Here is a 15,596-nt window from a genome sequence, read left to right on the forward strand (position 1 = left end):
CTGTTTTGTTATCAGGTTACAGAGGGCTTGGCCTACCTACACAAAATGTTGATTGTATACAGAGACATGAAGCCTGACAACGTCCTCATATACAGTCTGTCATTGTCCGAGGTGGTAAGTGTGTTGTAGAGAATTAGTCCAGCACGGGCAGAGCTAGATCATGTGTAAAACACTAAGTTAGTCCAGCACAGGCAGAGCTAGATCATGTGTAAAACACTAGATTAGTCCAGCACGGGCAGAGCTAGATCATGTGTAAAACACTAAATTAGTCCAGCACGGGCCTTAACAGATTGAATTTATCGTGCTAAATCATGTGTAAAACACTAAATTATTTAGTCCAGCACGGGCAGAGCTAGATCATGTGTAAAACACTAAATTAGTCCAGCACGGGCAGAGCTAAATCATGTGTAAAACACTAAATTAGTCCAGCACGGCAGAGCTAGATCATGTGTAAAACACTAGATTAGTCCAGCACGGGCAGAGCTAGATCATGTGTAAAACACTAAATTAGTCCAGCACGGGCAGAGCTAGATCATGTGTAAAACACTAGATTAGTCCAGCCCGGGCAGAGAAAAATTATGTGTAAAACATTAAATTAGTCCAGCACAGGCCTTAACAGATTGAATTTATCGTGCTAAATCATGTGTAAAACACTAGATTAGTCCAGCACGGGCAGAGAAAGATTATGTGTACATGTAAAACATTAAATTAGTCCAGCACAGGCCTTAACAGATTGAATTTATCGTGCTAAATCATGTGTAAAACACTAGATTAGTCCAGCATGGGCATAGAAAGATTATGTGTAAAACATTAAATTAGTCCAGCACAGGCCTTACTGGATCAAATTTATCACGTTAGATCATGTGTATAACACTAGATTTATTATGCCAGATCATGTGTAAAACACTGAATTAGTTCAGCATTGGCCTTATCAGATTAAAGTTATAGATCCGGGTCAGAATAGGTCCTCAGTACCCCTTGCTTGTCGTAAGAGGTGACTAAATGGGACAGCCGTTTAGATGAAACAGCAAAAACTGAGGTGTGACACGATAAACTGCTCAAAGGCCGTCAGCGCCGAACATTGGCCTAAATTTTGCAGCCCTTCACTGGAAATGTTGACGTCTCCATATGAGTAAAATATTTTCGAGAGGGATGTTAAACAATATACAATCAATCAGCATGGACCTTAACAGATTAAAGGACTTAGTGCGTTTGGGGCCAAATTTGGCCCCGTGTTCAAATTAAAAGATATCCCCCAAAGTTCTTTAATAAGGTATATGTTATTATAAAATGATTATCATATGTCCGTAAGAAGCTTTATTTTCATATAATACATACATAAATACAGTATAGTTTACGATAACTTTGTGCCATTTTGACGTTACTTTATGCGACGTCATGAACAAGAAGGCTGTGTCTTATTATTTTTGGCAAAAATATAAGTGCACTGATACGACACGGTATATAATAACGAGAGGGTATGTTACATACAGTAGCAGAAATGGCGAAGGTATGCACAGTGTAACGATAATTTTTGGTACATAGCGTCGTCATTCACGCAACGCTTTGCAACCGCGTGCGGGGACTGCACCTTTTTAGGCTGATTCCGGGACCGTTTCGTTGTTACATAGCGTGCCGTATCAGTGTACTGTGATTATTATTTGAAATGTTTAATTGACTCACTCCGATTGATTGATTGAATATTGTTTAACGTCCCTATCGAGAATATTTCACTCATATGGAGACGTCACCACTGCCGGTGAAGGGCTGCAAAATTTAGGCCTAAGCTCGGCGCTTATGGCCATTGAGCAGGGAAGGATCTTTATCGTGCCATACCTGCTGTGACACGGGACCTCGGTTTTTGCGGTCTCATCCGAAGGACTGTCTCATTTAGTCGCCTCTTACAACAAGCAAGGGGTACTGAGGACCTATTCTAACCCGGATCCCCACGGGATGACTCACTCCGAAAGTTTTCATGAATTCATGATTTGTAAATGATTCAAATGTGGCGTATGCTACGATTTGAATGACGAATTTGTGTAACGGTATTTAGTAATTGTATAGTAACCCATATTCAATTATTTTTTTATCATTCAGCACATGTTTGTATCTTTACATTTGGATTAAATTCCATTGTTTAAATATGAATTAAATGAATATCAATTGTATACATGGTGAGTGGGTACATGAAACTATACTTATGCGTATATATACACCATGTTCAAATTCCCCCCAAGAACACCAAAGGTGTATTCAGCGAAGACACTAAACAATGCTACATTGGATATAGTGAAAATAACATGAAATTCATTCAAAGTAATGTGAGAAGAAATATTAAAATGTCTTGAAAAAAACAACAACCCAAAAACATGACATTGGGATTAAGAATGTACTGCACATGTATTCAACACTATCACAATGAAAAGAATAACTAAAAATAATCTTGCGGGATTTTAAGATTCAAAATTTTAGCATATGCACGTATATCTATTTAAAAATATATGATAAATACTTCTTTATATACAACACATCTTTCAATGCATTGGTATTTACGCAATTGTAACAGTTTGAATTATAAATCAGTATTGTCGTCTCAAACCGCGTCCGCGAGGTCCGCATGGGAGAGGATCATACATTAAGACAGCCCCCCCCCCCCCCCCCCCCCTCTCTTGCTACATGTTTGATTTAGTCCTGCTCAGTCAGTTTCTAATAATGAATGAAGTAGTGACAGTTTAAATTGTACAAAAGTAAATTGTCTTTTATGACAATTCACTGCCATATATAATACCGTCAGTCAAAGGTTTGTATTATCCAGCAGTTTGTTGTCATTAACTAGTGAAATGTTTAAATTATAATCTATACTTTTAATCCTACATGTAGAGTATTGTTTATGGTTTTACATCGTATTGGTATTATTTCAGCCATTTTACGGCAGTATATATATATATATAATAAAAAATGACTATAAAGAGAATTAATCACCGGTAATAATGTAAATTGAAAATGGAAGAAGGATATTAAACAATGTTCCAGTTTTGTAAAGATGATTTCATGATATCAATATTGTGATCTAGTTCTGTCCTTATTGCTTAGCACACAGATGTAATAACTTCAATTCCAGGCCGGGGTGGTGTTCCGGTGACCCCAATTTAGATCCGCGCATGATTTAGATATGCGATGTATTTTGCACACGCCAATACACATGTAAATGTTACGTCAACGGCGAATGGATGGGCAGAGTGTAACGGTGTCCCTGTGCGTGAAAATCGTGCCTTACTACTTGAACAACTGTTCCACGTTTTGATGATAAAAATATTAACCAGTGGTATTATGTATCTTTCAAAAGGACCATGACATAGAACACATATCCCAGTATATAACCACATTAAATTCCACAAAAAATATTGCAGGAACTCAACAACAGGAAAACTTGCCCCCTCTTTCTTTTGACAATGTATAGCTTTTCCATAATTCTAAGATACGAAGTTTGATTTATCACCCTCCCCTTTATGGTAGTAGTGAATGCTTGTAGGAATGAAATAAAACCTTGAAATCCATGTCCTGTTGAATCAACCGTTTCACAAAACATAAACATTTATGCTGCCTACTTGAATGTGCTATTTGAAAAATATTCCATTAGTAATCATGTGCATGTATACAAAATTAATTTGTCACGAATGTACATATATGACAGAAAATAACTTTATAATGTAAAACTTATACGGTACCAATTTTGATGCACCATATGCGCATTTCGACAAATTATGTCTCTTCAGTGATGCTCAACCGAAATGTTTGAAATCCGAAATAACAAAATATATTAATTTATAATATTTATCCGTGTATAACACAAAGCGATGTATGATACAGGCACATAGAATAGGGGGTGCTTTCTTAACAACGTATATTTTTGTAGTAAAGATATATTTGGTGACTTCCCTAGGCCACTTTTTAAAAAGTAATAGTGAATGGTAAGAATGCAGTTTCGAAGTAGTACTAATAGGAGTTATGAAATTAATTCATGTATAGAGATTGATCACTGTTCGTTATCTTCACCTTGCATATAGAAGGGAGCAACCCCAACCCCCTGGAATGAAGAACTAGAAGTTAGGGAAAACGTAAACTTTAATCAATATTATATTTAATGAAAATATATCTGATGTATGTCAACCCTAACCCTCCCCCACCCCACAAATTAGAATTTTGAAGAACATGTTGGCTTTTTGTTTCACTGAATTTTACAAGTATTATTTTTAGACATAGTGAAGTCAACTTCTCCGGCTTCCCGCTCCCCCTTGAAAAAACGATCCTACATGTCTGTAATAAAATAGGTAATATACTAATATTCACGAAAGGGTAACACGTTACGAATCCTGGGGTAATTAAAAAATTATAACAATACAAATCCTGCAGATATAGGCCTAGGCCTAAATATAGTCGTATAGCACGACAGCATATGCACTGTAAAGTTAAATAAAAAGTAGATAAGAATTACATTGAAATAGCTCTACTGTAAATGAAAAAAAAATATCTTCATATTGGTCGTTTCCACTACACTCTACCGGCTGAGGTAACGTAGTATGTAAGTTGACAAAATGATCTATCAACCCATTATGACGTCACTTTTGAAAAGTGACGTCTATATATCGAAATACATTGTGCATGTATAAATCGGCCTCGTGCTCTGCCACGCATTTAGCCATATAGATTAATAAGAAATAGTAGCATTTTGTGTTTGGCAAAATGTTTTATATAATGCATTTTCCATTGATTAAAAGTAATTGATATCAAAGTATTCCTAGCTAGTGTACATTTTGCTTAGTTACAGGACGCGGAAGTAAGATGGCATGATTAATATATAATACACAACACAAGCCTGACAAGGGAAGACATGTAAATATCGTATCGTGACATTGCCCCGTTAAATTGATGTTAGGAATTTTATCATTTGATGCAGTGTTAGGCGAGTATTTTCTTTTGTAAACAAAATATAGGTAAACTTATGTAACAACACATATATAACAACATCCATAAATATGACATGTATTTCCATGCTGTAAAAACGCTAAAAATATGAACGATAAAATAAGAAATAAGTATGGTCCGCACAATATCACCACCGTAATTTTTTGTATTTGAAATGCTTAACCATAAATGTTTCATGTGTGAAAATTTTAAAGTGGTGATATTATGCGGACCTATTCAAATATCTTTAAAAGTGGTTAAATTTTATGAAATTTTCCGGAAATTTGTGTTCCGTACGTATTTTGGCTACGTCAATGTAGTAGAAATGTGAAACATTTTTAAAGTTTCGTTTTATTTTTGAGGTAAGTGTATCTCCGTCAGTATTTTGCAATGTAGAAGTTTGATTCAACATGTACTTCATTTTTTAATAATTCAGGGGGCCAAATACGATACCAAACGAACTTAGTTCTTTATTATGCTAGATCATGTGTAAAACACTAAATTAGTACAGCACTGGCCTTGTCAGATTAAAGTTATAGATTCAGGTCAGAATAGGTCCTCAGTATCCCTTGCCTGTCTTAAGAGGTGACTAAATGGGGCAGCCCTTCGGATGAGACAGCAAGAACCAAGGCACCGTGTCACAGCAGGTGTGGCGTGATAAAGATCCCTACCTGCTCAAAGGCCACATGTGCTGAGCATAGGCCTAAATTTTGCAGCCCTTCACCGGCAGTGGTGATGTCTCCATATGATGAAAGATTCTCAAGAGAGACTTTAAACAGTATAGAATCAATCTTAGTGTCAGCAACTTTTCAATATGCACCACAGGCACTTATATCAGTTGGGGGCCTAATAGTAATTAGTATAGTAAGTAGGCCCGCAAGCGATATAAGTGCCTGTGATATGCACTGGCAAATTAATCAAGATATAAGGTAGACTGAATTTCCTGTAGTAATTTTGGAATCCTTATTTCTGCTATACGTCTAATGCTTAAAATTTGTTCACTTTTCAGAGTAAAGCTAGTGTAACATGGTACTTCATGACATAGAATAAAGTAGGGATATCAGATCAAATAAGAGGAAGAGATTTTCTCTTTTTCTCTCTTAAAAAAAAGATCAAGGGATAGTGTATGTGAAATGGCCCAAGGACCATTACACGATACAGCTGAATGACAGAATGAGGAATTTGGCTCTGTGAACCACATGTTTTAGAATTGACAAAAATACTTGCACGTATGGTGCATGTCTTTTAATTTGTCCAAATTTTGGAAATAATAGTTTAAAGGTATTTTTGCATATAAAGTTAATTGCTGTAAGAATTCCATACTGCAATACCGTCAGATTTTGTCATCTCAAACTCGATGGGGCTAAAAAAAAAAAGATCCGAGGGGTCAAAACATTGAGGTTAAAATGTATGAGGAAAAAGTAGTTTGGACTTCCAAATCACTTCAACATATCCATGGTATTCGAGATATCTATGATCAAGACACTTTTCCACAGGTAAATGCTAAGATATCAGACTATGGAATTTCTTTCCACAGGTGAATGCTAAGATATCAGACTATGGAATTTCTCGTTTTTCCACACCTGACGGTCTGATGGCTCAGGAAGGAACGCCAGCATACAGGGCGCCAGAGGTCATCCGCGGAGAAACGTACTCCTTCAAGGTACAGTGTAGCTGGTCTGTTGACCAAACATTTGTTGATCTCAATACTCTGTTGATCAGTGGTCTGTTGATCTCAATACTCTTGAATTGTGTTTACTGATTTTCAAAAGTCCTATGATACATTAGGTATTCCAAACCACTTTTGGTGGGGGGGTTTTCCCCATGCTGTTGATACAATTATCATTGCTGTTTAGGCTGATGTCTTTTCTCTGGGAATAACGCTGTACGCTCTGATCACTGGAGGACGACACCCATTCGATGACTACGATTTTAAAAGCGAGATGGATCGAGTCATTGCCGAGGTGTGATTTTGTAATTGATTTTTGAAATGTAATACTTGTAAATATGTCTGTTAGCGATTGATGTTTCATATGAGAATGTTATATTCATAATTCTGATAGAGATTAATGTTTCGTGCAGAGAACAAAATACAATTATTTCCATATTTCTGGTAGTGATTAATGTTTTATTGGGAGAATTGAGTACAATAATGTCCATTATCTGTTAGCAAGTAATGTTTTTAAGGGAGAACTAAATACAATACAATTTTGTTCATAGGGTCATCTGGCCCCACCCATAACACAGAAAGGTTGTGTACCATGGCCCCACATGCAGAACATCATTACATGTTGTATGCATCAGTCCCCGCACAGACGACCGGCTGTAAGTAATACGACTTCTTGTCATTAGCCCTATTTTCACCTAATGTATGCAAGACTTGAAACTAAGATTGTGTGTATGTTGGACAGAACTGCTGTTAAATGATTGGTTGTTGCATATGAAAGGCAATGAAAATAATATATAAAAATTATTTTGGTAATGTAAATCGAATGTTAAAATTTATTGAAATATTTATATTTAGTCTCACGAAGTTTGGGAGCATTTGAAGGATCCAGAAATCTTAGGGTTGAAGAGAATCATCCCCATATCTAAAGGCACGACTGTAGAATGCTTCACAATTCAGGTAACAGCTATTTCTCTGCAAATTCACTGAAGCAAGGAAATGATATTGAGACAGGACTGCATTTTTGCCATCATTTCTACCTGACATAGTGTTGTTAATTTACTTCAATTAAATTTCATGCAAAGAAATGAATGTTTACTGTAGGAGCAGGACGGTGGTAAGATGTATTTGTGGGTGGCCAGCGGGGACTGTGATTATGTACAGCTTTCCAGACTAGACTTAATGGATCACGCTTCAGAGGTCAAGGTCAGTCGAGAATAGAGAAGTAACCTTGCTGTACAGGAATGCACATGTGCGGAATTCAGTGTTGCCGTGTGTACCTATATATAAGTTTGTTATATTTCAGCTATCACTGTTCTTTGTGTTATAGGGAGCCATGTTTCGGTATGGGCGGATCCTAGCCTTGCAGCCTATAAGCCAGGGCTATCTATTGGTCGGGACACAGATGTGCCGGGTCTGGCTGTACGACACGCTCCGACACGAGTTTCTTCACTGTACTACACTATTGCATGATGCCGTCCTGTGTATGGCAAGTGTTCATCTGTAAGTCTCAATATGTGTGGATTTTAAAAAATGAAAAATATGAACCATGAGCAACCCAACTGTTTGTTAGATAAAAGAATCCTCAACTGTAGAATGATGCTGAAATTTACCCAACCTCCCTTTTTATTTAATTTGCATATGTCATAGACTTTAATGAGCATTTCTGGTATCAAAAACATCCATGATAACCGATGAGAACTACTCTTCACTTTATCTGGAAGAAAATTTTGCTCAACGATCTTTTATGACCACATCCCCCCCTCCCCCCCCCCCCCCCCCCCCCCCCACTCCTCCTTTAAAACAAGAATAGCTAAGTTCCCTGTAGGCAAGTGTAAATCATTTTTCAAATCCCAACGCAAGACTCTGCTAAAAGAAAAATTAAGAAAATATATCTCTGAATGCTCTTCTACCTTTATGAATTAATAACCCAATGTAAACAAAACATGATGGCTAAATTTGAGAATTTGATGAAGCGGGAAATTTAGAGGGGGAAAATGCTTTAGCAGGAGATTTATGTCTCCTGTCTGGAAGGAGCAGTTATAGCTGAAGGTCAAGGTTGTTAGTAGAGTCTTCCATGTTAATTGGGAAAGTTTTAAACACACTGTGTATACCAGTGTGAAAATATTGATTTGATCATCTTGAGACACCAAAGCTGCATGATTTAATCATCTCGAGACACCAAAGCTGATAAAACTTGCTGTAACGTGGATGAGCTTGGGGAGGGGGATTAATGACTTTGTTTTTACTTCTTATTTTATTTCAGACCAAAGAAAGACAACCTGATATTTGTGGGTCTTGCTAATGGTACATTGGCAGTCTTCCCAGAGTCAGACATACTCTGTGTAAGTTTTAATGAATGATTTGCTGTACATACATAGAGATTCAATACCTTTTGATTCTGTTCAAAAAAGATTTTTATTCTGACATAAAAAAAAAAGAAGGAATGTATTGATGTTTTATTGAAGGAAGCCAACACTGATCCTATGTATTGATGTTTTATTGAAGGAAGCCAACACTAATCCTATGTTCCTCTCCCCGGGGAGGAAGCACGAGGCAGTGCGGTGTCTAGAGGTGGAGGCCCGAGGGAAGAGGGTGTATTGCTCCTGTGGGTCGAAGATTATACTCCTGAGTGTCAGGCGAGGAATAGCCCTGGAAAAATCCTTTGAGACCAGAAAGGACGGGTATTTGTGGTCTTCAATACCAGCAATACAATTTATTTAAAACCTCATTTTACAAGTAGCATCACATATCATGAAGTTGAGTAAAGCACAGGGAATGTTTTCAATGAAAGTTAGGATTGTGCTTTATTAGGACTTTTGTTTTGTTGAATGGTTGCATGTTTTACAGTATTTGCAGTGATATTGTATTGTTGTACAGTGATATTGTATTGTTGTACAGTGATATTGTATTGTTGTACAGTTTGTACAGTGATATTGTATTGTTGTACAGTGATATTGTATTGTTGTACAGTGATATTGTATTGTTGTACAGTTTGTACAGTGATATTGTATTGTTGTACAGTGATATTGTATTGTTGTACAGTGATATTGTATTTCTGTACAGTGATATTGTATTGTTGTACAGTGATATTGTATTGTTGTACAGTGATATTGTATTTCTGTACAGTGATATTGTTGTACAGTGATATTGTAATTTTGTACAGGGAAATTGTAATTTTATACAGTGATATTGTAATTTTGTACAGTGATATTTGTTTAACAGTAGGTCTGTGCCAATCTATGGTCTGTGTGTGAGCAGTAAGTCCCAGGTGTTTGTCTGTCACAAAGGATTACCTGTCATACAGGTATGGGACATCTCCAGGGAAACACTCAAAGCCCAGATTGACGTCTCCTTTCTAATAGGGTGAGCAAACTCTATTTGTATGAAAAGAATTTATTTGTAATATTGTTTGTCGCATTCATCATGATAAATGTCTCCAACCTTATGATTGCCTAGTTTTGAGCTGATTACACTATCATTTGAATTGTTGACGAGAACTGTTAATTTTTTGACAGATTGAAGCCCACACAGTGTAGACTTACCTCCCTTCTTCTTCAAGACAATCACGGAATGGAAGATATGACTCATGGGATATTATGGGCTGGGACTGGAGATGGCAGAATAGTATTGATTGACAGTAAATCCGGGAAACTGATAAACGTCTCTCACAGATATGATGGAGCTATACGTGCATTGAAAACGTCTCCATGTAAAAGTAAAGATTACGGTTTTACGCCATTTTGGCAACATTTCATTCATTTTATAAAAGTAAAGAAGGATATTTCTTATCACTACAACAGTAGTTAAAAAATAACAGATTTCACAGATGCAAGTAATATAAACACCATGCTGCAGTTTAGGCACAGTGTACAGAAGATAATTTATATAGCAAACACTCGAGTAGGTAACGGCTTAAGACACATACAGTGTATTTTAATGTTTAGTGTCATAACTAATTAATGCCTATGAATTTAATGGGGAATTTTATGTTTCATTGTTTAAATGTTACCAGTATAGGAAAAGTCCTGATTGCTAGTACATGTACTTGCATTGTCTGACTACAGGTAGCAAGCATGATAAACAGAAATTATCAGGTGTGCTGAGTGGTGGATTTGGTTTACATGATATCCATGGGAATTTCAAGACAAAAAACAGAGGTAAATTGTGAGGATTTAACAAAGAAAGATGGGTAAATTGTGGATATTTGTTAAAGGAAGAACAGGGTAAATTATGGGAATATAGAACTGTACCTTGTAGACTCAAATCTACCAAATTTGTGCCCCACCATGTTTGTGGCATCAAATATTTCATGGATCTGTCAAAAAATGCAGTTTCATTGATTTGTAATTTCATAGAAATGCTCTTTTTAATTTACCAGCAAAAATTGTGCTTCCCTGAGCACATGTTTTCATGGATTTGTTCAGCCTTCAAAACAAATATGATGTTCAATGAAAAAGTATGAAAGCAATTCATTCTAATATTGCAATTGTAAACTTTGTGACATGTATAATTTGTTTCAGATGATGATTGTGGCTGTGTATTGTGACATGTGCTGAGTATAATTGTTTCAGATGATGATTGTGGCTGTGTATTGTGCTCATTATATTTGTTTCAGATGATAATTGTGGCTGTGTATTGTGACATGTGCTTAATATATTTGTTTCAGATGATGATTGTGTTGTGTATTGTGACATGTGCTGAGTATAATTGTTTCAGATGATGATTGTGGCTGTGTATTGTACTCATTATATTTGTTTCAGATGATGATTGTGGCTGTGTATTGTGACATGTGCTGAGTATAATTGTTTCAGATGATGATTGTGGCTGTGTTTTGTGGCATGTGCTTGGTATATTTGTTTAATTCAGATGATGATTGTGGCTGTGTATTGCTGTGGGATAGAGAATTTGGGAAAATCACCAAGGAACTAGAGGTGGACATCAAAAGACGATCCATGTATGTAAAAGCATCACAAGAGCGAAAGCTGAGCCAATCACAGGAGAGCATTCACAGCAGACCTCTGTTAGGATACAGCAATAGCAATCAATCGCTGTTAGACTCTCAGGACGTGAATACAGAGGAAAATAACACATTTCCTTCAGGTCAAAATGGTACCCAGAATCCGCAATCTTCCCCTGAAAATGAAATGTTTGATTCATTGTGAGATTTAAGAACTGATGTCGAGAGACCTTTAGTGATGAGGTTACATTTATCTACAATTGTTATAGAGAGGTACAGTGTAGGATGGATTCTGTAAGTTCTCGTGTATTAATGCATGGACAAGATTCATAGTGCCATCTCTGCTGTTGGTTACAGAAAATGAATGTCTTTCATCAAAATTATTAGGGAGAAAGATATAGTGTAATTATCTTGTTGAGAAATAATGAAACCACCTCTGGGGCTTGGAGCTCAGACTCCTCCAGATCAAGTTACTGTGATATGATGCATATTAATGAGAAGGATGTGTCACCACTCAAAACTAGGTCACGGTTACCAAGGCTTGAATAATGAATATATGTATACTGTGAGGTGTATGATCATTAGAGGAACTGATTCACGATTTTCTCTCAAATTTTGTTTTTCACTTTAAATTATCAAAATCTACAGTCTAATATGTTTAGAAGGTTTCACAAAAAAAATTAGGTTATTCATCATGACAGAGGCTCATTATAGAGAATTTATTGTTTGTTATGAAAACAAAGATTGAGGTGTGTTATTGTTTACAAAGTTTTCTTAATAAATGGATATTAATCCAAGTTTATTATATATATGACCTCACAAGTATACTGTAGGTAAAATGTGTCATTTAAAAGTTCAAATTTGTGATTGTACAAAATGAAGATGCTTTAAATTACAAAATTGACATTTCACTGGTTTGTTTTTTGAGTCTTTGATTACATAACACACAGAATCAAAGTTAAAATATTGCTCTTATCCATGCATTCAGTCAGTCCAAATTTGGTTGTCAACATAAATTAGTTATAATTTTAATTTTTAACATAAAAAATGAAAAATATTTCTTTCTATAAATTTAAACCAGTCCCTTGAAGCTCTTCAAGTGATGCATACATATATATATATATATATATATTTATATATATTTATTTATATTATTATGATGTTAACTGATGGGTTTTTTTAAGGCAATTTTTGTTGATTTTAAATGTCCTACCGGTAATCATGTTTCATTATTATCTTTGCTGTTTCAGAATTGACTTACATATGTAATTCTAGTAATGTTAGCAGAAGCAGATTGATATTTTGTTTATGAAATACCAACACTGTAGTTTTATTTTTAGATAAAAATGTGTATGATTCAAATTGTGATATTGCTTCCTGCATCATTTTGAATATATGTATGCTATGAATTATGTTGATTTGGATTGTTAGCAATGCTGACAGTGTAATGTTTATGTATAAGCCTGTCTTTAGACGGGGCGTATTGTGGTACAGTGATGTCTGTACACCCATCCGTTCAGGGTTTTTTCTGTAACATATCGAGCTGAAACTTGCCGTGTAGATTCTTTGTGGGTCTTACTAGATCATGTTGCAATTTTGATCCATTTCGACGTCCCTTGCAAGAGTTTTTCCCCTTTATTTGAAATTTAATGTTATATGGAGGGTACATGATTTGTCTGTCTAACTCCTCCCACAGTATTCAGTGAAGGCCTTATTTTACAGAGTGTTTGTATGGATAATGAAGATTTGCATGTGGCAAGGGTTTTGATTTTCTTTAATGTTTGAGAAAATTTTAAGTTGAACTTAGTACGTTTTGAGCAAATATTACAAGCAAGTACATGGTTTGTCTGCCTCACTCCTTTCACAGTTTTCAGACCTTTTTAAACAACTATAAGATGTGCATATTGCAGGGATTTTGATTCTCAACAATTTCTGAAAAGTTTATTTGATGCTTTAAAAAAAATAACAGGTTGTTGAACTTTGAGTTTTGGGGAAATATTTTGTACATATAGCTCTTGGTTTGTCTATTTACCTACTATTTAAGCTAGGACTTTATATATATACATACAATGCAAAAGAAAGCATGCTACAGCTTATGGTGGCTGATATTACGTTCAGTAAAGTTCTACAACTCATGACGCTACATAAGCTTGTCACAGGTATTTTGTGACCGTGTCCAGTAATGCTCACATTGCTTATTGAAATTTTAATCTGTGCTGTAATATGGATACAACATGTGGGAAAGTTTGAATTACAAATTATCATAAAGGACCCATATGTCAGAGACATAAATGATTTTATACTGTATTCAATCACAATATCTTTTTATGTATTTTTCTTTTTCTTTGAATAATTTTTACATACATGTACATGAAATAAAGTGTTCAGCTAGAACATGAGACATGTTGTTCAGAAATCCGGACATTTGAACTCCCAACTAGATATTATGGTTTAGTAAAGCCATTAAATACAAAATTAGGTCATTAGGACCTATTTTTGGCCATGATACTATGCTATTAACAATAAACATACATATATAAATGTAATTTAATCAACTTACGGGTTTTGGAAATATATACATTGTAAGTGCAATATATTCTGTACAGTATATTGAAACAGAGGATCCATTTCATTTGATGGTAATCATATATTGAAATCCAGGGCTTTTCTTTCAATTATATAATGTTCTGTATATCGTAAATATTTGAACTATTTGATTTTTTCTCTCGTTGTTACATGTATGTTAAATTTGCAGCTTGAAATCTGAAATCCAATTTTATATGATGTATTTTATTTTATGTTCATCCCAATTTCAGAGAAACATTTGTGTAAAATAAATATTTTGTATTGAAAAGGGTGTTTTATTTCCATTGTGGATCATCTTTCATCAAAATCCAGGTCTTCTAGATAATATTATGTGTATTGTAAATGTTTGAACTATTTATTGTTATTATGTCCATGTTACAGCTTGAAGAAGTGCTATTACTGAAATACAACTTTGTATGTTAATCCTAATTCCTGAGAATAAATAAAATTCAAAGTCTATGGACAGCAAGTGAGAGTTTTTAGGATTTTTTATAATATGCCCATCGTAGAGGGGTCATATTATGGTGTGACACAGTGCGTTGGTCTGTTAGCACCTTATGAGTCAAATAAAGAGATTAAAAACTATTGATAAAGCAAGAATCATCAAACTTGGTACGCATGTTCCTAATGATTAGAGGAAGAAGTCTATTGTTTTTCAAGGTCAAACTTGCATGGGTAATTTCATAGACACAAAACAATATAGATAAGGTACCAATAAAGATAAGATACATCAAATACATGTACACGTGTATTATTGAAGACCGAGTTTTTTGTTAAGATCAATGATCTTATTTTAAAATTTCAATACTCAATAAAAAGAATTATATATTTCAAACAAAGATACATGCCCCATCAATTTTAGTCCCAGTTTAATGTATTCGCCATGGTTTCGCTTTCCAACGAATAAAACATGATCATGCATGCATTTCAATGCCCAAGTATTATTTTACAAATAGAAGTATTCTTATGACTTTTCGCGCAATGATCATCAAGGAATTGGGTTTTAGATTTGAAATGTATCCAGAAGAAAGATACTTGTCCATGCACGTGCAATTTGCATGTTTAATCTCAGCTGACTAGAAAACTACACTGTAAGCCATGGTCTGACAGGAAAGACAACTGCCAAGATATAGATTTCTTCGACATGTTATATAATATTTTCTAAAGTCTAGTTTCAAATTAATTTCTATTAAAACGATGTTTATAAATACCGATTAACTTTCCCGTGATCATCACTGACAATACGAAACCAAAATCTCTGAAGTAAACTATGTTACATTGTCGATTATACGGATAATGCACGTATATATTCGTTCTGAAATACTGCGAAAATTTTAATTCACAAACATGCATGCATAAGATTTAAATTGTACTTTTCAATTTATTCTATCCATTGGAAGTAACTGTCATTGGATACAA

The 15,596-nt window shown here is 35.1% G+C and overlaps 1 protein-coding gene across 5 annotated transcripts in view; it reads left to right on the forward strand.

Annotated features, from left to right (window-relative positions):
* The window catches only part of LOC125654327 (leucine-rich repeat serine/threonine-protein kinase 2-like), a 91,282-nt gene extending 76,636 nt beyond the window's left edge, over positions 1-14,646 (forward strand). For 4 of the 5 annotated variants that reach the window (XM_056143675.1, XM_056143677.1, XM_056143676.1 and 1 more), the window contains 13 exons: positions 16-114; positions 6,503-6,628; positions 6,822-6,929; positions 7,186-7,290; positions 7,490-7,591; positions 7,736-7,837; positions 7,962-8,134; positions 8,898-8,976; positions 9,140-9,315; positions 9,857-9,997; positions 10,150-10,349; positions 10,699-10,791; positions 11,501-14,646. In XM_056143675.1, coding sequence (XP_055999650.1) covers positions 16-114; positions 6,503-6,628; positions 6,822-6,929; positions 7,186-7,290; positions 7,490-7,591; positions 7,736-7,837; positions 7,962-8,134; positions 8,898-8,976; positions 9,140-9,315; positions 9,857-9,997; positions 10,150-10,349; positions 10,699-10,791; positions 11,501-11,796 — 1,800 coding nt within the window. In that variant the 3' untranslated portion in view covers positions 11,797-14,646. Of the gene's footprint in view, positions 1-15; positions 115-6,502; positions 6,629-6,821; positions 6,930-7,185; positions 7,291-7,489; positions 7,592-7,735; positions 7,838-7,961; positions 8,135-8,897; positions 8,977-9,139; positions 9,316-9,856; positions 9,998-10,149; positions 10,350-10,698; positions 10,792-11,154 lie in introns of all 5 variants that reach the window. The other variant, XM_056143679.1, reaches the window with a different exon arrangement.
* Positions 14,647-15,596: the final 950 nt, after the last annotated feature.

Source organism: Ostrea edulis, chromosome 7 (genome assembly GCF_947568905.1).
Source record: "Ostrea edulis chromosome 7, xbOstEdul1.1, whole genome shotgun sequence".
NCBI lineage: Eukaryota > Metazoa > Mollusca > Bivalvia > Ostreida > Ostreidae > Ostrea > Ostrea edulis.